Below are 22,936 nucleotides of genomic sequence, written 5' to 3' on the forward strand. Positions count from 1 at the left end.
TTCCCCGCTATTGTTTTGACTTCCTGCCTTTTGCTGATGTAAAGTTCGGGAAGCGGAGGTCAAAAGAGGAGGCTGAGCCCCCCGAGGGGAAGCGAGCAACCATTGCTTTGTTCCTTTTCCCAGCCCTATTCCATTCATACGGATACTTTCCTAACGCACACTCTCGGCGGGAGTGACCCTGATGATGATGATGGTGAGTCAGCAAAGGTTTATGAAACAAATGGCGGAAAACATTTCACTTCATTCTCATGTGCAATCCCAAAGTCCTCTTGATGCAGCTTTTCTTTGCGATTTCTTAAGTGATGGCTGAGAACATCGTCGAACAATAACTGCTTCCCGTATAAATACAGAACTTCCATTAAATGAAGAAACTCAAATTAAAAATGTCATTAAAAATGAAATGTCAGGTAATAAATACAATCTATGAAATAATTGGAAATAAAATGAAATACAAAATGAATTTGAAAATGTATTAAATAAAACAAAATGACTCAAAATATTTAAAAAATCCCTTAAAGATAATTGTATTAAATAATGAAGAAAAATCACGAAATTAATGAAAACTCCATTAAAGAAATTAAATGAAAATGCCATCAAATAAAAATAAAAATCTTTAAATAATGAAATATTCCATTCAATAGACAAATTGACATCAACCAATAAAATTTGTCAGATAATTAAAACCATTAAATAACAAAATCAAATACAAAAATGTTTGAAAATCTATTAAATAAAATATTCAATATTAACTTTACTGTGCCACAGAGAAATTTCTTCTGGGCCATTTGCCCATGCATGGTGCAGCCACAATACAGAACATACAACCTAATGACAGACATACAGTAAATATTCGCAATTGCGCATCGTATCATACAAAGTGCCCAGGAGTGCAAAAAACATTGGTAAAGTTACAAGACCGATAAGGAATAAATAAATAAACACCTAATAAAAAATAAATTGCGACAAAACAAAATAATGATAAAAATGTCTAAAAAAAATCCATTAACTAATTGATCATTCAATTCAAACTCATTTCCCATTCTAATTAACGATTCATTGTTTTTCTCGCCCCTCGAGCGACATAAATTGGGAAACCAGCTTTTTGTCAAGGCATTAGAAAAGTTTACATTATGTTCGCTTCATTTGAACTTCCCCACAGACACAGTATACACACACTTGCTCATCTGCTGTCATCACCGGCCTCCAGGCATTGAGAATGTGCATAACACATGCCTGCTGTCACAAAGCAGAGGTGGCAAAACGGTAAACACTTAAGTCGCAAGTGTGGAAAATAAGTCCATGAAAAGTGAAAAAGAAACCTAATTATAGAGCAATAAAACACTGGTAGGAAATCTAAAAAAAGGAGCCATTCTGAAGCCCGTTTTCTCATTTATTGACTGTATTTCTGTCGGGGTTTTGGAGGGAAGCAGTTGTGTTTTTAACGCCACTTTTCCTTTGTGCCTCTTGTTGGTCAATAGAGTCCACTCTCTTACCTCACGTCGCTGCGCTTAAGTGAGGCCCTCCGAATGCTTCTTCCGCCACTAATTGTAGATGGCCATAAGACGCTCGACCAAGCATGCAGCGCAGCAGCAATCAAGATTTTGACTCTTTTCGCATCCCGCATGTACGTGTTTGATATTAAGATGCTTGGATTGCTTAAAGTGCATATAGTACACGCAAGCATTTTGAACAGTTTAACCAATGTTTAAAATGTGAGACTCCACACGAGGAAAAAAATCACCATACTCCAGATGACCAACACCACACATGTATCTCCAAAGACAACTTTGAGTCTCTTTGCACAAACAAGTTGTCTGTTGTAGTACCAAGACTGACCTGTGAGAGGCAGCATGGTGCCACAGGCAACCGGACTGACCCGAAAATACAAAGAAGAAATGGAAGAAACTTTGCTAAATTTAGCTAATCTAGTAAGTACAGCAAAGTTCCTAAAGGCTACTAGCCCAGCAAATACACAACAACAGGAATACAAAACGCCATCCACATTTAAACAGGTTGTCATCACCGTCACAGAGGCCCAGCTGACAAGTCCTGCAAACAAGCCCTTTCATAAATTAATCACACCTCTGCAAAAGATGCTCCTGCCAAGGAGGTGGACTACATAATTCCTGTATACATAATCCAGACATGGGACAAGTCGGCAATTGTCGCCAAACATTGATATTATTTCCATAAATAAATAAATCATATGTTAACAATGATAAATCATTGTTAACATGTTTCACAAAAGTGTCAATGTAAAGTCAGCACTCCAACAACCTGCAATAACACAGCACTGTCGTCCTGGGCGTCCTGAAAAATAATGTTATTTCCACAAATCAGAGTCTTCCTTCATCATGTACACAGTCGCAAAGGTCAGTCATTCAACAGTCTGTGTAGACCGTACTCTCTTGTCAGTCACACTGTCCTTGGTCGTCATAAACGCATCTGATGACCACGTCATCTCAGGTGACCCCACAAAGTACATAGAAGCCTTCTCCATTTGGGTGAATTTGACCCAGTGGTGCTTCAAATCACGCATGAACTAAAGGTTTGAATTCCTAATAAAGGGTCATGGCACAAGAGTACTTAATTTGAACTCAGGCTCCCAACATCTTGGGATGCTATATTTGATATGGGTGAGACTTCCTCCTGCATGTGATCACATCCCCACAATCACTCCATTGGTGCTCCATTTCTGCTTGTAATTAACACGACACAAACAGTAAACATAAACATTTAACATAAAACATAAACATTTAACACGACATGACAAGCGAGACTTCTCAGACAATAACATTGACGTGGACCCAGGAGTCGATGTCCATTCCCACTTACACACCACACAGTCAAAACTGAACACAGAATACTTATTGGTTGAAACGTAACTCCCAACCAACCCATTTTGAAGCATTTGCGTTCTTACCCAATTAGCGGATCTCAATCTGTAATTTGAGAGTTATGAAACTTGTACAGCCACCTGAGGCTTCTTTAACGCAATTAATATCCAACTTCCCTTGTTCCTGTTTGGGCAAACAGTTGACTCATCCCCTGCAACCACGTAACTTGTATTTGAAAGTTGATAGGTTTGAAATAAATCTTACAATCACTACACTAAGTCTTCCTCCTCGGTAAAGCGATATCCCTGCTAGATTGATTATTTAAAAATAGCTCTGGCACATAATGATTCCTTTTTATCACTATCCAAGTGTAAAAGAAGCGGCTCGCTTACATGTTGCTCAACTAACCACACGTCACTGCGCATAATTTCCCTCAGGCACCTTTACAAATCTACAGGTGTCCTTCATCGCTTTCGCTAATATGCCATAACTAACTGTTTGCCTAAATCCCATAATTCCCAATATTACACCTGGCAAATTATCAAAATCAAGTCACCTTCTACCACTACAGCCCAGGCCTCGATTCATTGCATTACTTAATTGACCCTATGGTTAACCTCTCCCTGGCCTTTGCGATACCACCCCACTTGTATCCCACTTTTTATTACTCCAGAACAAAGTCAAGAGGGTTGACCCCAAAAAGGCCCAAATACCACACCTCTACTTAAATCGACAACTTCTGTATTTTAGTTCTCCTTGTCGACCAGCAATAGAGGTACAGTAGAAGTTCTTGCTCCATCTATATTTACATGTGTGACGTAGGATGCTTAGTGAGGCAGTTTCTACCAAGACTACTAGCAGAATCTTTGGCAAATGGTAGGTCAAATCAAAGAAGGTTTGCTCCTTTTTGACCTCTCTCTTCAAACCCCTACCGAAGCTTAATACAAACTTTGAAGTCGAAGCCCGTCTGAGGACTGCACGACCCCATACTCCCATAATGGCAAAAATATTTCTTGCCATAATTTCTCCTACAATCTTTTCGAGTGACATTGTAAATAAAATTAAAATATATGTAAAATAAACCATGCTACATGTACATTTACCGTTTGGTCGGTATGATTAAAATGGTAGGATGTATCACTGGTGCCAGCCGTCCGCCTCAAAGCATGCAATAAATAAATAAAACCATGATCTGACTTAGCAGTGCAATAGGTGGAAATGAATCTTTACACACTTACTACCTTTGTGGCTGACACGCTTCCTTCTGCTCTGACACATTACAGCTATCCATTTTTAACAAAACAGGCTTACTTAAAGGGACTCCAAGCAGATATCCGTGTATTGTTTCTAAACACATTAAATATGTTTGAAGATAAGTGCTGAAAACATATGCAAAGACATAACAATATAGTGCTGAATTGTTGAGATATAGCTTAAGCATAAGCACGTGCCATCACGGGGCTGGGATGTATATTTGATAGCGCGAGTTCCCTTCCCCACTATATAAGTGCAAAGTGACCTCATTTCATTTGGCTGCTCAGTTGTGAGTTAGCTGTGCTTAGCTTTCATAACCATCGCCTGACTCTGCAGTGCGCATTTTACAATGGATAGTTTTGCAAACCTTGGTTTGGATGCTTTTGCCGCATCCATTCAACACACCCACAGCGTATGAAAGCTGAGAGGTGGCCCTTATTATCAAGTTTTGAAACCTGATTTTATATACGTAGCGATTTGTTTTATGCATTCAAATTTGGCAGGCTTGTTAACATTACTCTTCCCTGTGGTGTGTCGAATTTAGATCCCATTTTTTTGGGCCTGCTTTGTGCCACTTTAAAAGTATTTAACCTAACTCTTTTCACTTGTTATCTCAGAAACAGCCAACCTTTCAATTTTGAGGTGACATAATGCTGCACAGCTCCACCAAAGTGATGAAGACGCAGAGTTTTACAAAACCTCTGTGAGTTTAAGGGTCCAAGAGAGGGATTTTTTTTTGTTCGCAAAGTATTTTCAACACTTTCATTTGGTTAATCATGTGTAAATATATTGTAACAGATGACGTGGGGACAAACCAATCAAATTGACCATAATTTATATGGGGTTTCGACCTGGCAGCGTTACTATAATGGCAGTTTAAGGCATCGTTATAATACCAACTTTGATGTTGCAATGTTTGGTAACTCAAAGCAAGAAGGCATTTTTTGATTTCCTGAAAAGTAGTGCTTTGCGAGAGAATTTCACCCAACAGCGATGATATCCATTTTTTTTCTTTTTTTAATTTAATTTTTTTTTTTACCTCACCTCATCTACGAATGACCTGGCCTATCTTGTTTTAATAAATCAAAAAATGTTAAGGCCCTCCAGCTCGATATCCCTCCTGTAAAGGATCATTTCAATTTCCCTTAAGAAAATCTGCTGTGAAATTGGAACAGATTGCAACCGTTTGGCTTGTATTTATTTTAAATCAAATCACTTTATGAATTCATTTAAATCATATTTGGATGCTTGTTCTTATCCCCAAACTAATGGGGAAAGCATGAATGAATTGTCCAGAGGTCTTTGAGGGAGGTTTCAACCAAATGGCCATGTATTTATCTGACTGTAAATGATTATACTTAAAAGCCACAAAAGTAAGTGCTCATTTGTGTCGCTCCTTTTTTTATTTTTAGGGAAGAGACAGTGTGGCTGTGACCTTGCGTGAGTCAAACTGTATCTGCTTCACATGGACTGTGACAAACTTTTTGGAGCGGCTCACTCCACAGCTACTCGACGGGCTTTGCTGCAGAATTATTTTAAGTCAATGCAATCGAATTCTGGAGCAGAATCACTCTAATACCCCAAGAATGTGAGTAGCGCGAAGCAAGTGATAAATGATGTTGATTTTCGACACAAGAGATGCTTTTACAGGATTCTAAACTGTCCAGTGAGCTAGGGCGCACCCCCTTTTTTTTGTAGCCGAATGGAATCTTCCAGCGGTGGTTCTTGTGTCTTCGCAGGGGGGCAGCTGCCGCTCGTGTCTTCAACCCGCTGGGAGGCCATCTGATCCCCCTCTGTATCTGGACTTTCCACAGCTTCTTAACATACAAAAGAAACAGCAGCGATGTTCGGTTTTTGTTCTTTTTCGCTTTGAGGCGACGAAGGAAAAAGAAACGGCGGCTTGACTTGTCGTTGGGGACTTTTGGGGGGCATGCTTGTCCACACCGTCGGGAAAGGTAAGTGAGCCCCGGCGATTTGGAATTGATTCATGGAGTCAAAGAAGATTTTCGTGTATGAACCGACAATACAAATGCAATAGTACAATAACTTCAGTGAAAGTCTTTTATATATATAAAAGGTAAAATTCAAGCGCAGTATCAGAATGATGACTTTACAGAGCTAATGTAGATATGTGTGTAAAATATTTAATATTAATTTCTGTATGTGAGACCAGACACATGTTTTAAAGACGATTCCAGTTATAGAAGTACCATTTTGCTCTGATAAATATTTGATAAAGTAATGAGTCTTTCAAACTGGTGAAAATGCACCGATTTTTGGTCAATCGCTGCCAGTCCCCTATTTTAACATGAATATTTCAATTCAACAGGCGTCAATGGCAGGGAATGAGTTTAAAAGTGGTGTCTTGATATACGAGGTTGGGATGTTATATGACCACGCTCGTAACTCAAACCATCGGACATAATCTTTCCCTATTGAAATGAATGGAAATGCCATTAATCTGTCTCAGCCTCCTCAAAAAACAACAAAAGATTTTTGAAATGTTTTTTAATGAGAAAAACGGCACTCTATAATGTACTTCATCCCAATTCTTTTTCTGCAATTGGTAAGAACACGAATCAACATTTGATATAGTTTACTATTTCGACTGCTTTAATACTCATATATTTGTGATGACAAAAAGCGTCAAACGTGCCATCGCCACTTCATCTCGACTGCAGAAAAACAATTATACTGAGCAATAAACCCGAAAAAGACACATTCAATGCACAGTAAGGCACACTCAGTTCCAACCGTACTTACATGTTTTTATTAGATTTTGTTTCATGGAAATATTTAGGGTAATTATGACTACTAGAGTGTTAGCGCAGTTTAGTGATAGACTACTGCGTGATCCAACACTTACATGTAATGCTAGACCAGCGAGGACAACTCATGTGTTGCATACACTCCAAACGAGCTCAAGTTAATTTAGTTAATGCTTAGCACAATCATTAGCTCAACTTCTCTAGCTTGTTTTCTATTTTTAGAACAGAAAAGTCCCAGGACTGGTGTCACAAAAGGTAATATATCTTTTGTGACACCGGTCTTGGACCTTTTTCTATACACCTTGTATTTTATATTTATGGCCGAGAAGTGGTTTTCATGCAAATATGTACTGTAATTATGAGTTTAGCATACTTTAGTAAAAAACTGCTAGGCAGGGAATCCTGTTGTAAACCAAGGCCCCCTGTACTATGTTAGAAAAAGCACTAAACCGCTAAAAACCTCAATAATAAACCTCTCTGACAGCATTTGGTGGCACTGGATCTCATTAAGTTGTCCAGGTGTACCTAATGGTGTGGTTATAGAGTAGAGTTCATATAAATCATTGTGATGTAGATGGAAAAGTAAAGTTAAAAAAAGCCTCATGTTGCTGTCTTGTGCTAATTACAGAGCAGAGAGTGACAGTCAATTCTGTCCGTTCCCATCTGGAGACATGCACTGGACGGTGGCTGATTGCAAAGCTCTGCTGCTGCTGATTGTTCTACTGTGGGATGGAACTGGAGCCTTTGGACTGAAAGCCACAGGATGGCCGCTTTATTCTCAGAAGCCCCTGCTGCTGGCGTGGAACGCCCCGACGGAGGACTGCTTCCCACGGCACCGCGTCTCCCTTCAGCTTGACCAGTTCCAGATCGTGGCCTCCCCCAACGAGGGCTTTGTGAAGCAGAACCTTACCATCTTTTACAATGACCGCCTGGGCCTGTACCCCCACTTCGAGCCGGACGGAACGCCTGTTAACGGTGGTCTGCCGCAGGTCGCCAGTCTGGCGCATCACCTGGACAAGATGCCAGAGGGGGTGAAGAAGTACATACGTGAGCCCAGCGCCAAAGGCCTGGCGGTTATTGACTGGGAAGAATGGCGCCCCCTTTGGATACGCAACTGGGAGGCTAAGGACATTTACCGCAGGCATTCTCGCGAGCTGGTGCGACAGAAAAACCCCACCTGGCCGCCCGAGCGGGTGTCCAAAGTGGCCCTGCAGGAGTTTGAGATGTCCGCCAAGAAGTTCATGCTGGAGACGTTGAAGCTGGCCAAGCACCTGAGGCCCAACCAGCTTTGGGGCTTCTACCTGTTCCCGGACTGCTACAACCACGACTACAGGCGCACCCTGGAGAGCTACACGGGCCGCTGTCCCGACGTTGAGGTGGCGCGCAACGAGCAGCTCAATTGGCTGTGGACTGAGAGCACCGCGCTCTTCCCGTCCATCTACATGGGCAAGGTGCTGCGCTCTTCCGCCTCCGGACGCCAGTTCGTGAGGAACCGTGTGAAGGAGGGCATGCGCTTGGCGTCGTCGGGTGACGGGCTGGCGCGTCCCGTCTTCGTGTACACTCGACCCACGTACATGAACTCTCTGGAGCAGTTGACAGAGGTGAGACCTTCCATGTACCATCCATCCATTTGTTTTCGATAGCACTTACCCTCATTAGAGTCATGGGTGAGCTGGAGTATATCCCAGCTAAGTTTTGGTGCTAGTCAAATGCAGGGCACATCCATCCATCCATTACATATAGCGCGTGTCCTCATTAGGGTCACGGGTGAACTGAAGCCCATCCCAGGTGAATTTTGGCAAGAGAAACGGATACATCCCAAATTGGTTGCCCGCCAATTGCTGGACACATATATGTAGATAAACAAACATAAACACTGAGATTTACACTTATGGATAATTTAGAGTCTTCAATGAAACTAACATGCATGTTTTGGGAATGTGAGAGGAAGCCCAAGTACCTGTGGTTGAACCTACAAACGCCACACAGAAAGGCTTGAGCTGAGATTGGAACCCCGAACCTTAGAACTGAGGCAGACGTGCTAACCACTCGGCCCACCGTGCTGCTCCTTCCTCTTGGCTTTCTCATTAATTCCGAGATGTCATGCGGGTTAGCTCTTTCTGACCTTTTGGACAAACAAAAGTGGGGTTTCTCTTACTCAGATTTTCTGCTACCAATCTAAATCTCAGCACTTTGATCCGCAGCAGCTTCACAGAGTCATACCTTATCAGCGAGCGCAGTCCTTTCCTGTGCTGATACAACATATTTGTGTGCGGATGGGTGTTGGTCCATTTTAAGAGCTCGCTAACACCCTGTTGACGGCTGCCTTATCATAGAACAAATATGAGAACGTCACATGTGGTAGCGGAAGAAAGAAGACACGCTTTAGGGATGGGCATACTAAGTGAGTGAGGTCAATTCAGTCTCGACGAGTTGGCTGTCTAAAGACGACAGCATGATGTCATCATCTATGCGAAGTTGCATTTACTGGGACCTCCAGGCAGCATTATTCTGCTTAATAACACACTTTCTAGGTGACAGGAGTTAACATTCAGAGAGCGATCCTCCAACCCTTTAAAAAATAATTATCCATCAATGAAACCGAGTCAAATGTCCAACGCTTTTCGAATCACAATCTGTGTAAATTCCATTCTCTTTCGTAACACAAGGAACAGTTCTAATGTTGGCCAATCAATAGACAACAGCGGGTTTAGCTTCACCCTACACTACCATAATGTACTGTACAACTGTGAATGGCGCCCCCATGAAAGCGTGCTGAAAATTAAGGAGTGACAGGTCAGATACTGGATAATGGAAATGGCAAAAAATACGTACCGAACTGAACCCAAAGAGCTAAAACCGACAGTGTAAATCAGAAGATTTAATTCTGGTATACTCCCCCCGTTGTAGTTTGTCCAGCACATGGTTGAGATGGGACACTATAACAATACTCACAGGCATATATTCCTTATCCTCTGCAAAGAATGACTAATATTAGTACTATACAGAGAGGCTGAGTCTCCTTGCACAGAATATTCTGTCTTATACTGCCCCCAGATGGCCAAGGTGCACACACCAGAGTGAGTCGCAAAATGTGCATTGAAGGAGAAAGTGTTTAATTACTTTTATCCATCCATGCATTCATCCATTTTCTTCTGCTTATCCAAGGTCGGGTCCGGAACAGTACTTCATCCGGCTCTGCGGGGGGATCCCGATGCGTTCCCAGGCCAATTCTATTTCAATAATTATCATAATTATATTATAATTATAATAATTCAAATTTAACTCTATTTAATTATGTCATTCCTGTATGTTTTCAAAAAGTATAATATGATAGAGTGCTATTTTTTTCATTAAAAACACTACACATTTTTTGGGGGAAGACTTGAACAGAATAATGGCATTTCCATTTATTTCTATGAAGAAAGATGGTTTGAGATACCACTGTTTTGAGTTACGCGCATGGACAGCAATAACTAATACAAAAACTGCTAGTATGTAGTTTGAGAGGGGACTGATGAAGAGAAGAGAGACAACATATGGGAATAAAAACAACAACAACAATCGCACAAACAACACTGCCTGATACTTAATTTGAGACAAAGAAAAGACAACAATAATAATAACACCTAGTATGTAATTTTAAAGAGGAGGGGCAGACAGAAAAGAGCCAACAAAAGCATGTCTATGGCATTTTGCATTGTGTGTTAGGGTACCCACATTTAAAAAAAAAAATATTTTTTTTTTTGCAGGAATACGTTGTATGTGCCTCCACTAATCAAAAGATGCTATTCTGGTGAATATTGCGTTTGTGGGATAAGAATTAAGCCGAATAATTAATCAATCTCCAGCGAATTCACGGCGCTGCCATTTTAGGCAAGCGCACCCTCTGCTGACGACCGAAATGAACGTCACCAACTACCGCAGCGATGGTTACGTACGTCACGTGACCAAACCTGGAAAACAGGTTGGCAGACTGTATATGCTATGGGTTGCTGACATGATAGTTTGAACCCGAACTTGCTAAAACGTTGTTCAAACTATCATGTCACCAACCGAAACATGCTTCCGGGTTTGGTCATGTGACGTACGCAACCATCTTGGGAAAATTAATGTCACCCCCTCCCGCCCCCATGTGATCAAACCCGTACCAAAAAAATAATAAAAAATCAATAGCAATAACGTCTGCTAGTATGTACTGTCGTGTGAGAGGCAACAGAGAGAGCAATAACAGCAACAACAGAATTGAGCTTGTTCCATTTACTGAGAGCATCTGCATGTGTTCCAGACGGACCTGGTGTCAACCATCGGGGAGAGCGTGGCTTTGGGAGCAGCGGGCATCATCCTGTGGGGAGACGCAGCCTATGCCAGCAACAAAGTGAGTTGGCCTCTGCCACGCTAACCATGACGCGTGTGTACTGTGTAAATGCAACATTTGCATGTGATGTGAATCACTTTCAAGCAGCTGCTCTTGTCAGAGGGCTTTCTTCTTCTTCCTCGGGGCACCACTTCAAAGGCACGAGTCACATGGTAACACTGAACATGTCTTTGAGTAAAACCAATGTTCATTTCAATCTTGGCAGGACACTTTAAACGTAGGAGGACTCAAATAAAATGAATCTCACTTCTGACGCAGCTACACCAATTGTGCTTTGATCTGTCGGTGTAATGGCATGCATGAGCCAATCCCAGCTGAATTTTGGTGAGAGAGGTGGGGTACACCCTGGTTGCTCCAGCTGAGTTTTGGCAAGATAAGTACGGTACACCTCATTTTAGTTATCCCGGTTGATGTTCGATGAGCGATGTGGGGTACATCCTGGACTGTTTACCCCACATGAGTTCTGGTGAGAGAAGCGGGGCGCACCATAGACTAGTTTCCCCCACTGACTTTTTGATTTGATTTGATTAGATATTTGATTGACAGCATTGGACTGGTTTCTCCTGCTGACTTTTGACAAGAGAAGCGAGGCACACCCTGGACTGGTCCCCAGTCAATCACAGGGCACATATAGACAAACATCGAGCGATGCTGTTCTCGCTCCATGAAATTGTTTGCACGCAGCAAGTTACTCATGTGACTTTAGAGGCATAATTTCCCACAAAAAAAATTATGTGAAAAAAAGATACTTGCATGTGAAAAACAAAATGTTGAAATTGAAAAGCAACACCACTGTTCTAGTTCCATAAATGAAGTTTACATGCAGCATATGTTAGTACAGTAAAACCCTGCATATTATTTGCAAATTCACATATTCACAGATTTTTTTGGGGGGGAAACATACAGTATCATCCTTTATTTGCTGTTTTTGTGCTCAGGCCGAAAGATATAAAGTATTACTTTGGCTCCATCTTGTGGCATCTTGCTGCCAAGGACCTATGTTGAAGTGAATTGAGCAGTTTCATTTAGACAAAAGTAGTGCTTTACTGCCATCTTGTGGCATCTTGGTGCCAAAGAACTACGTCAAATTGAGTTGAAGTGTTTCATTTAGACAAAGGTAGTGTTTTGCTGCTATCTTGTAGCATCTTCCGGCAATTATAAATCTTTTTTTTGGGGCGGGGGGCGTCTGTTACCCGTGAATAGCAGGCAAACACTGTACTCAGTTACTTCACAGGCATGTTTTCACCGAAAAAAAATCTAACGTGAAAAACTTTGAATACTAAAAGCAGTAATTTGGCAACACTGGAAAAAAAAATCTTGTCTAATGATTTATAATAATAAATTCTCATTTAAAACATACAGATAAAATGTATTTCTAAGTGTCCTTATTTTTCTCCAATGCTATGATTTATTTCCCCGTGCATAAATCTGGCCCCTATTTATTTATTTATATTTGTGAATTTAACATGAAAAAGAAGCTTGAATGTGAAAACCAGTCAACTTGACGCTGAAAAACAACAACACTGAAAAACATCTTGCCAGATTTCTTTGTTTTTTTGTTGAAAAATCTCATGTAAAATATCCAAATAAAATGTATTAATCTCTTCATCTTATTTTTCTCCAGTGCCAGCGTTTATTTCCCAGTGCATAAATCCGGCCCCCTGTCCACAAGCCACAACTCTTGTCTCTCATGTCCTTGCTCTTTTCCAGACCACCTGCTCGGAGCTGGATGCTTATCTCCGGGGTCCATTGGGAAAATACCTCCTCAACGTCTCCACGGCAGCCGAGGTATGCAGCCAGGCTCTGTGCTCTTCCCACGGCCGCTGTCTCCGGCAGGACCCTGACGCCGAAGTTTACTTGCACCTGAACCCCGACACACACAGCGTGCGGGCCGGTCTCGGCGGCAAGCTGGAGGTGGTAGGCGAGCCGGGCCAGGCGGACCGGGCGGGCTTCGGCGCCGGGTTCCTGTGCCAGTGCTACAGCGGCTTTGAAGGGGAGCGCTGCGAGAAGATGGACCCTCTGTACCAGAAAGGAGCGGCGTATACAATCTCAGCATTGACACTGCAGCGTGTGATCTTACTGCTTTTTTATGTCGGCGTCCAACACATACTGTAGACCAGGGGGTCTCAAACTTTTTGGGTCCCTGGAAACTCTTACCTGGGTTGCAAAGGGAGGGAAATTGCTAAAGGGAGAAAGTCTCTGGAAAGTTTACAGTAAATGTCTATGGGAAGTTAAGATGGGGAATTTAGGAAATATTCTCAATTGGAAACTTTCCAAGTGAATCATGGGAGTTTATGATAATTTCATGCAAATCATATTCAATCATAAATGCAACAACAAAAACATCTACAAAAAATGGGACATTATTCCTGTAATAATATGGCTATTGTTCTAAAAAAAAAAACCCCGCCTAAAACAAGACAAAATACTATTCATGCAGGGATATCAGATTTATGTGATGATGCGTCAAAATCATATCAGTGCCCTAAAGCTGAGGTAAAGGGGAGGAATTTGTTTATTGTTTGTTTTATTGGCAGCCGGGCTCCATATGTACAGGTCGTTATGTACATTGTAAATGATAGGCTGTCATAATTTATTGCAAGTCATTTTGTGGACCCCCAAGCTATAGCTCGCGGACCCCAGTTTGAGAACTACTGCTGTAGACACACACACACACCTGTCTGGTGCCTTTCAAATGCTGTAAAACACGGATGACACAAAGTGTATTTTTGTTGTTGAGAAACACTGTTACAAGTAGAGGAGGGGGAAAACAAATCTTTTTGTAACTTTTTCACCAAGTGAGGGCTTGCTGGAACGACGGTGTTTACGTTTTGGTCCCAGTTTCCTGGCCCTCGCCGTGTCTCCCAAAGGTGTCAGATTCCACGTTTCTCACAGTGGATGAGGATGTTTGCTGAGGGAAATGTGACCGGTCAGTGCACGGACGTCAGTAGCTGAGCTGACTCAAGGCTATTATGAGTTTGACGGAGGCCATTGCAATATTTATTTGAATGTACTTTAGCTATTACCACGTGAAAATTCTGTGCCTTAAATGCCACGACGACTACTAATTTACTACTTCAGAGTGAAATAACACATTTATTGTAAAAAAAAAAAGAGAGATTAAATTCAAGAACAATTGAATAAATACATTCACTGATGGAACTGCCTCTTAATTTTTTTATCCTTTACTTTTTTACATTTTTAAAAACAAATTACATGAATTAATTAGATATTAGCTTTCAAAATTTGTATATACACTGTAAATATATTCACTGAAAAATCCCTCCCTTTTATTTTATTTTTAAATTTATATATATATATATATATATATATATCTGATCGCTTATATTACATCTAAATATGTAATCACTGACATGATTCCCACCATTGAATATTTTCATTATACACTGTATATTTTTTAATTAATTCTGTATCAAAATGTGATTTATTGTTAATATGAATCTTAATTATAGTGGAATTGTATATAATTGCTGTATAGTAACATAAATAAGTTAGAATTATTTTTAAATTATCATAATTCGTATTGTGAATCTAAATATGTATCCTCTTACAAAACTGCTGCCATTTTATTTTTCCTATACATTTTTGGGATTTGCTATTATTAATACTATATAAATATTCACTGACAACTGCATTCTTCTTATTTGATTCATTATATAAATTTAATTATCTATTAATTTACAACTGGCTCCCTTGTATTATCATAATGGTGATTGTTTTAAAAACATATTTAGACGAATTCAAATTAGATCCAATTAAATATATTGATTAGATGTATTATTTTTATATAAATCTAAATGTATTTACTGATATCCCTCTTCCTTTTTAACTTATTTTATAGTTCTATTTTAAAATATATTTGTATTAATAAAATTGACAAAACAATTATATGATGATGATGATGATGATTGTACACGATACATGGGCCGGGCCATGTTTAATTTTTGACTGGCTCCAACCTCTGTCCCCCTTATCCCCCCTCCCGTCTAGTAATTGCAGGTTGCCTTTAAACCAAAAGCTATTTTTTTGTACTTGCAGTTAAGAGGAACATTTATTCGAGGGAGACTTCTCGTGTTTCTTTTCACAGGGGACTATTGATTCCTGATTAAGAATCCTGTTCACTTCCCAATTTATAAAAAAAACAAAAAAAAAAAAAACATTTCTCACACACACACACACACACACACACATATATATATATAGCATATACACTATTATAATTAAACAGTTTCTTGTATTTATACTTTGGGTACTAGAGTTTATATTTAAAAATGTGGAATACCCTACATTTATTTATATAGCAAATAAAACCAGAGCCCCCCGATATATATATATATATATATATCTAAATAAAGTACCCCCAAAAGTATTGGAACGGCAAGGTAAATTCTTTTGTTTTTGTTTCAGATCAAAAGATGAATATGACACAAAAGTTCAGCATTCATGGTATTTACATTCAGATGTGTGAAACACCTCAGGACAGAGCACCTTTTGAAGCCACCCACTTTTCAAATGGGCAAAAGTATTGCAAGAGACATTATTAAATTAACAAAGTTAAATTAAACTATTATTTAACTAAGTAACTACCTACCTAACTATATAAAATTACGTGACTCGATTTTTTTTTTTTTTAGTTGCCTGTTACTTTAAAAAAATAAGTTTATGTGCTCCTTCTGATTGGCTATTTGATATCCAATAGGCTGTTCGTGTTGGCTGTGGCGAAGGGAAAAGAATTCACAGGAAAAACCCCCGAGAACGATTCTGATTGGTTGTGATAAATCCCACAAATTCACATCTGTATTTATACATCTTCCCCTTTCACGCGTTTATTATTCCAGTCACGAGACTTGCTCCCCCCCAGCATGTCCTGTGCCTAAGCTATTATTTTATCCACTCAAATACGTCCTATTTAAGGCAGGTAAGTGTGACATTTAAGAAAATGCCTAATAGATCGCTTTGCACTCGGTCATCGTTGCTTGTTTGACATGAGCTGTATGCTTAACATTTAGCTCCACTACAAAAGCTGATTCTAATTAATAACGAAAAGTAAAACACTATGAATGGATGCTTTGTTAGTTTCTGTCTCTTAAAATTGAGTTTAGAACTAGAAACAAGGTTCCAACATGCCGTAGTGTAGCAAAGTCCTCTTGCGGAAGACTTTGTGGTTCCACCGCCACAACAAATGGCAACCTCATGTGATGAACTTTGACACAGCTGTTGTCGTGATGTGACTTTTAAACTTACGACGGAGCTCTGTTTCTACGGCAGCGACTTAACCCGAATGCGTACGTAAGTCGGAAGTTCGCAACGCCCTGTTTCACTAACTTGTGCTAACGCAGTAGTAAACCCGAGATTTGCAGTACTTATTTATAAGAAAACGATCAATGCAGCCCTATAGGGAGGCACAAGCCAGTGCAAACTGTAAGCCGGTCCCAAGCTCGGATAAATGCGTCAGCAAGGGCATCCGGCTTAAAACCATGTGGTGGAAGCTGAGACAGGACGAGTGTTGTGCAGGTTTTCGGGAAGAGGTGAGACAGGCTCTCGGTGGGACAGGAGGAGCTTCCAGAAGACTGGACCACTGCACCAAGGTGATCAGAGAGGCAGGCAGGAGAGTACTTGGTGTATCTTCTGGCAGGAAAGGAGAGAAGGAGACTTGGTGGTGGAACCTCACAGTACAGGAAATCATACAAGGAAAAACGTTAGCGAAGAAGAAATGGGACACTGAGAGGACTGAGGAGAGGCGAAAGGAATACATTGAGATGCGACGTAAGGTAAAGGTAGAGGTGGAAAAGGTCAAACAAGAGGCATATGATGACATGTATGCCAGGTTAGACACTAAAGAAAGAGAAAAGGATCTATACAGGTTGGCGAGACAGAGGGGAAGCAGGTTAGGGTGATTAAGGATAGAGATGGAAATATGTTGACTGGTGCCAGTAGTGTGCCAGATAGATGGAAAGAATACTTCGAGGAGTTGATGATTGAGGAAAATGAGAGAGAAGGGAGAGTAGAAGAGGCAATTGTGGTGGACCAGGAAGTGGCAATGATTAGTAAGGGGGAAGTTGGAAAGGCATTACAGAGGATGAAAAATGAAAAGGCAGTTGGTCCTGATGACATTCCTGTGGAGGTAGGGAAGCATCTAGGAGAGGTGGCTATGGAGTTTTTGACCAGCTTGTTCAATAGAATTATAGCGCGCGTGAGGAATGGAGGAAAAGTGTGGTGGTGCCCATTTTTAAGAACAAGGGGGATGTGCAGAGCTTCGGGAACTACAGAGGAATAAAGTTGATGAGCCACACAATGAAGTTATGGGAAAGAGTAGTGGAGGCACTGAAGAGACAACAGGAAGCAGAGCTGGAGGTGGCGGAAATGAAGATGTTGAGGTTCGCTCTCTGAGTGACCAGGTTGGATAAAATTAGAAATGAGCTCATCAGAGGGACAGCCAAGGTTTGATGTTTTGGAGACAAAGTTAGAGAGAGCAGACTTCGATGGTTTGGACACATCCAGAGGAGAGAGATTGAGTATATTGGTAGAAGGATGATGAGGATGGAGCTGCCAGCCAAGAGAGCTAGAGGAAGACCAAAGAGAAGGTTGATGGATGTCGTGAGGGAAGACTTGAGTGCAGTTGGTGTTCGAGAGGAGGATGCAGGAGATAGGCTTACCTGGAATAGGATGACGCGCTGTGGCGACCCCTAAAGGGACAAGCCGAGAGGAAAAGAAGATGATTTAAAAGAAAACGATCAAATTAAAAACGGTAGGTAACCGAGGGTGCCATCTTGTTGGGCGAGTCGTAAACCAAGGACACCCTGTACTTATATTACACGAGTGAGTGCATTGCAGAGCACATTATTAAGAAACTGGCGAGAATGTGACAAAAACACATATAAAAATTAATTCACAGTGTCCCCCCACCTATTTGTAGATGTTCTTAAGGAACCTTTCCTCTGTTCTTTTGTTAAAAAAAATATTTTTTTGTCAGAATTTGGTGCCAAAGTCCTGCGTAATGGTTCAAAGATACCACAAGATGGCAGCAAAAGCCCTGTCTTGGTGCCAAGGACTTTTGGTGACACATTTCAACTGAGAAACTGTTTTACAATTTTTTTTCGGGGGTGCCAATCTCGACTTTTCAGACCCACTATGACAGTTTTTGCCCCAAAAGCGCCGAGCAACAAATCTAGCAACATTTTTGCAGTGTTATTGGAGACGAGTGGGAGTTGTTAACACCTCCATGTCCAGACTGTAAATGAGTGGCGTCTGCCCAAAGCCACCACTGGCCTTTATTCTGTCTTGAAATTAAACAAATAAAGGGCACAAAAAAAGGATCTCTTATGGGTGAAATCGATTTTTGACTAGGTGTCCACAAACTAATTAAGAAGATCATTGGCAGAGGTAAGTAAGCATACTATTAGTGATGCAACAAACCCACTTTTTTCAGATAGAGTACGAGTACAATTTCCTACATTAGAGTATTAGAGTACTCGCCGAAAGCAAGTAATACTTGATAATCCCATTACGTTTTCCAATTGTGATGACGTGTAGCCTGTTACACAAGGCATATCAACTATGTGGTGATATTAAAAAATATTCATTCCATTAATATTATGTTGCGTTTCTCTTCCTCATAGCCATGAGTTGCCTTCATCCTATCCCGCTGCTCTTCTTCAGCGTACTGAGTCACCTCCCGGGCGCCACTACGTCGCACCCATCCTTCTCCCAGCTGCCCTTCATGAGTGTGTGGAATGCGCCCTCGGCCACCTGCCTCTCCCAATACAATGTGGATCTTGACCTGGGCACGTTCGGCATCGCCCAGAACCAAAACCAGACTTTCATGGGTAACGACATAACCATCTTCTACACGCAAAAGCTGGGTATGTATCCGAACTACAGCCAAGGCAAGGCGGTAAACGGCGGCGTGCCGCAAAACGCCAGCCTCGGAGAGCACCTGAGGGCGGCAAGAGACGATATCCGCAAGTACATCCCAGATGGGGACTTCCGGGGCCTAGCTGTGGTGGACTGGGAGAGCTGGAGGCCCGTGTGGGAGAGGAACTGGGACGCTAAGCAGGTGTACTGGGAAGCATCACGAGCACTGGTCCGGTCCAGGCATTCGGACTGGAAACCTGCGCAGGTAGACGCTTTAGCCCGTGCCGAGTTTGAGGCGGCGGGCAGGAAGTTCATGGAGGAGACGCTGAAACTAGGCCAGAAGGAGCGGCCCGGTGGACTGTGGGGGTTCTACGGGTTCCCCAATTGCTACAACTACTACACAAGCACCAACTACACGGGCCAGTGTGCCACAGCGGAGTCCAAGAGGAACGACGAGCTGACGTGGCTGTGGAACGTCTCGTCAGCTCTCCTTCCCGACATCTACCTCAGCCTCGAGCTGCGTGGCCTCGGCAAGGAAGTGTCAGTCTACGCTCGCCACCGCATCCTGGAGGCCTTCAGAGTGGCGCCGACCCCTCGGCCCGTCATTCCCTACGCCACCATCGTCTACACCTACTCACTCCAGTTTCTCTCCCAGGTGAGTTAAGTGGGATGCACAAATACTGTAATGATTTTTTAACTATTTCACCAAGTATATGAGGTTGAAATTGACATAGAACACATTTTATAAATGCAAAGAAATATTTTTTTCCAACACATATCATCCTTTTGTTTGCCTCATGCAGGAGCATCTGGTCTACACTGTCGGTGAGAGCGCTGCCTTGGGATCTGCAGGGTTAGTGCTCTGGGGTGACAACGCTTTCTCCAAATCGAAGGTACTAGTACTTGTATCTATCCATCCATCCATTTTCTATAACATAACCTATACTGGTCGCCAGTCAATTGCAGGGCACATGTAGACAAACAAACTTTTACACTCGCATGTATTTTGAAACTAGAACCTGCTTCTTTAAAAAATTCTTTCAAAAAATTCCTGGGTAAATGTCCTGTGGTCAATAAAAGTGTCACAAACCTAACATAATTGACATACTTGTACCTTTATCAGTAATGTGTATATTATGATGCACAATAAATATATACATTTTTGGAGAGTTTGTGCAGGAGTGGTTGTGATTTTTAAAATTTATTTATTTTAAATTAATTCATTTATTTTTTAATTGTAGTTGAGGCTTTGATGGGTTTCCTGGATAAACAGACAAAGTAAGCAGAAAATTGTAAACCTTCATAGATTATCCTGCTTTTTGCATTTGGCTGAATTGATGTCAATACTGTGTTATTCATTGAGAAAACAAACACAAAACCACAAAATTAACCTAAAACATAAGTAAAACAACAACAACCACCCAAAACCGAAATACATCCGCCCCAAGTAGACGCTGCCAAGTTAAGGGATGGCCACTAAATGTCCTTGCTCGACTAGACTGAAATGAACAATAAATTAAAAAAAAAAAATTCTTCATATATTTTTTAGAAAAAGATATTTTAAATATATTATGAATATAAAATAATACATATTTTACGAAGTAAATATTACACAATGTTTATACAATAGATATAAAAATTAGAATTATAATTTAATAAATAAAATTCGTATCCTATTAATTTTTTTAAAAACTATCTTTTAAAAATATTTATAAATATTATGCAATATAGTTTGAAAATAAAACAAAATACAAATACCTGTACATAAAATATTAGAATATATATATATATATAGTATTTCTATTAGGAATTATGATTTACAGTGCACCCCCGCTATTTGCAGGGGATAGGGACTGGGACAGACCGCGAGAATTAATCCACATCGATATACTGTATGGCGGCACGGTGGACGACTGGTTAGAGCGTCAGCCTCACAGTTCTGGGGACCCGGGTTCAATCCCCGGTCCCGCCTGTGTGGGGTTTGCATGTTCTCCCCGTGGCTCAGAAAATGGATGGATGGATGGATATACTGTATGATATGAAAATATTTGAAATGATTCATTTTAGATTAGCTTTATTTCAATATTAATATTATAATGACATACGAAATGGTAACTAACAAAAGAAAAGGTGTTATTTCTTGAATAAATAGCGAAGGAGTGAATTTTTGCCTTGATTATTTCAATACACAATTAATCAACACTCACACCCACGAGGAACAAGATTCTTACTCACTGACTAATGGATTACTATGACCATCCAAATTGTACACCTTCATAGAAAGCCCCCATTAAGATGGTTAAGATTATTCTTTCCCCTCAGGCCTCTTGCGATGCCGTCAAGTGGTACATAGACGAGACCCTGGGTCCTTATTTGGTCAACGTGACGTCGGCGGCCGTCCTCTGCAGCCAGGCCGTGTGCTCGTCCAGGGGAAGGTGCGCCAGGAGGGACCCCGAGTCGCGGACCTACCTCCACCTCGACCCCGCCCGGTGGAAGGTGGTGCCCGAAGAGAGGGCGCCACGTAGGCGCCATTACACGGTCCTGGGACGTCTCAGCACGCAAGAGGTGATGCTCATGAGGTCCCGGTTTGAGTGTAAGTGTTACCCGGGGTGGGGCGGCGACAGCTGCTCCACGCCCCGGCACGTATAAATGCCAATCCAATAAGTGATGCTGACAGAAGTTCACCACCATACAGTATGTGCGTGGTCTCTTACTACAGTGTTCTCTAATGTATATGAGGTTTTAATATGTCAGTAGTTTATAATGCATAGAGCTTAATTGCTTTTGGATCAACAAAAATTATGACCTGTTTTAATTATAGGGGCTGAGCCCTGCCGCAAAAACGCAAATCTGCAAATAATTTGTAATTATGTACAGATGCCACAAGTTGGTGGCAAAACACAACCGAAAGGAACATAAAGCTCCAACGCCATGCATCCAACATGTACACAACATGAAGCCATGTCACTTAAACGACCATAGTTAGTAATTAATTATTCATGAACAAACAAACCACCTTCACATGAGACTCACCAATGGTATTAGCTGGCACACTAGTCTAAAGAGGCGGCACGGTGGTTAAAATATTGGCATCAGTGTTGTATCAAGCTGGTTGTGTTTCTCATCCGGACATTGACGGCGTGCAAATATCTATCGTGTCCCTAAACATCCAAGCAGTGGCACATGTGGAGCTTAGTTGGTTGCTGCCAGAGGCGTTGCTGGGACATCACGCTGGGCGTGCGTCAGCATCAGCAACACAAAGCATGACACTTGCATGTTTGTAGGTCGCTGGGCAAGCTTGTACTCGTGGCATAATAAAGACCCCAGTCTTATTATTCCTCTCTCAGTCTTATTTATTTTTGTTTGGTTGCGCTGTTGTAACTTTGTAAATAAAAAAAAATAACAGTATGGTCTGGCAAACAAAAAAATCTGGGGTTCACTGTATTAGACCCCCCAAAAAGTATTTCTCAAATTCATCTGAGAAATAGAGCAAACTGTTTGGTAAAGGCAAGGCATCTCGTATACAAAGGTCTTTAAATAAATGTCCTTCAATAATTTTTAAAAATGTCACAAAAGTCACAATAGTAAACGAAAAAGTCTATTAAGTAATTACTAATTCAATAAATAAATAAATATACTGTTATATGCCAGTAATTCAAAAAGGCATGAACTAAATTTTGAGAATCAATTAAAGAATGAAAAATGTAATGATCAAATGAAAATACTCTAAAATTAATAAAAATGCAATTGAATAATACAAATGTCATGAAATAAAAATTCCATTGAATAGTTAATAAATAACAAAATGAATAAAATATGCTTAA

The 22,936-nt window shown here is 40.9% G+C and overlaps 2 protein-coding genes across 4 annotated transcripts; both read left to right on the plus strand.

Annotated features, from left to right (window-relative positions):
- Nucleotides 1-14,399, plus strand: LOC133483776 (hyaluronidase-2-like). 2 transcript variants are annotated; one of them, XM_061785479.1, is made up of 6 exons: nt 1-193; nt 5,504-5,679; nt 5,831-6,046; nt 7,488-8,460; nt 11,148-11,237; nt 12,948-14,399. In XM_061785479.1, exons 1-6 carry the CDS (start codon nt 182-184, stop codon nt 13,350-13,352), a joined length of 1,872 nt encoding a protein of 623 aa, XP_061641463.1. In that variant the 5' UTR covers nt 1-181; the 3' UTR covers nt 13,353-14,399. The 2 variants fall into 2 exon arrangements, with proteins under 2 accessions (XP_061641463.1, XP_061641462.1); XM_061785478.1 differs by lacking the exon at nt 1-193 and adding an exon at nt 1,562-1,624.
- A 1,617-nt stretch (nt 14,400-16,016) lies between these two features.
- On the plus strand, nt 16,017-22,447 carry hyal1 (hyaluronidase 1). Of its 2 annotated transcripts, none has more exons than XM_061785996.1 (4): nt 16,017-16,176; nt 18,878-19,767; nt 19,916-20,005; nt 21,435-22,447. In XM_061785996.1, the coding sequence occupies exons 2-4, from the start codon at nt 18,880-18,882 to the stop codon at nt 21,759-21,761; spliced, it is 1,305 nt and encodes a 434-aa protein (XP_061641980.1). In that variant the 5' UTR covers nt 16,017-16,176; nt 18,878-18,879; the 3' UTR covers nt 21,762-22,447. The 2 variants fall into 2 exon arrangements, with proteins under 2 accessions (XP_061641980.1, XP_061641981.1); XM_061785997.1 differs by having other exon boundaries at nt 16,017-16,172.
- The last annotated feature ends 489 nt before the right edge of the window (nt 22,448-22,936 follow it).

This window comes from Phyllopteryx taeniolatus, chromosome 9 (genome assembly GCF_024500385.1).
Source record: "Phyllopteryx taeniolatus isolate TA_2022b chromosome 9, UOR_Ptae_1.2, whole genome shotgun sequence".
NCBI classification, from domain to species: Eukaryota; Metazoa; Chordata; class Actinopteri; order Syngnathiformes; family Syngnathidae; genus Phyllopteryx; species Phyllopteryx taeniolatus.

Coding starts and splice junctions, on each gene's coding strand:
- hyal1 (XM_061785996.1), top strand. CDS start 18,880: ATGAGTTGCCTTCATCCTATCCCGCTGCTCTTCTTCAGCGTACTGAGT. Junction 19,768..19,915: donor CACTCCAGTTTCTCTCCCAG/GTGAGTTAAGTG, acceptor TGCCTCATGCAG/GAGCATCTGGTCTACACTGT. Junction 20,006..21,434: donor ACGCTTTCTCCAAATCGAAG/GTACTAGTACTT, acceptor CTTTCCCCTCAG/GCCTCTTGCGATGCCGTCAA.
- LOC133483776 (XM_061785478.1), top strand. CDS start 1,577: ATGCAGCGCAGCAGCAATCAAGATTTTGACTCTTTTCGCATCCCGCAT. Junction 1,625..5,503: donor ACTCTTTTCGCATCCCGCAT/GTACGTGTTTGA, acceptor TTTTATTTTTAG/GGAAGAGACAGTGTGGCTGT. Junction 11,238..12,947: donor CAGCCTATGCCAGCAACAAA/GTGAGTTGGCCT, acceptor GCTCTTTTCCAG/ACCACCTGCTCGGAGCTGGA.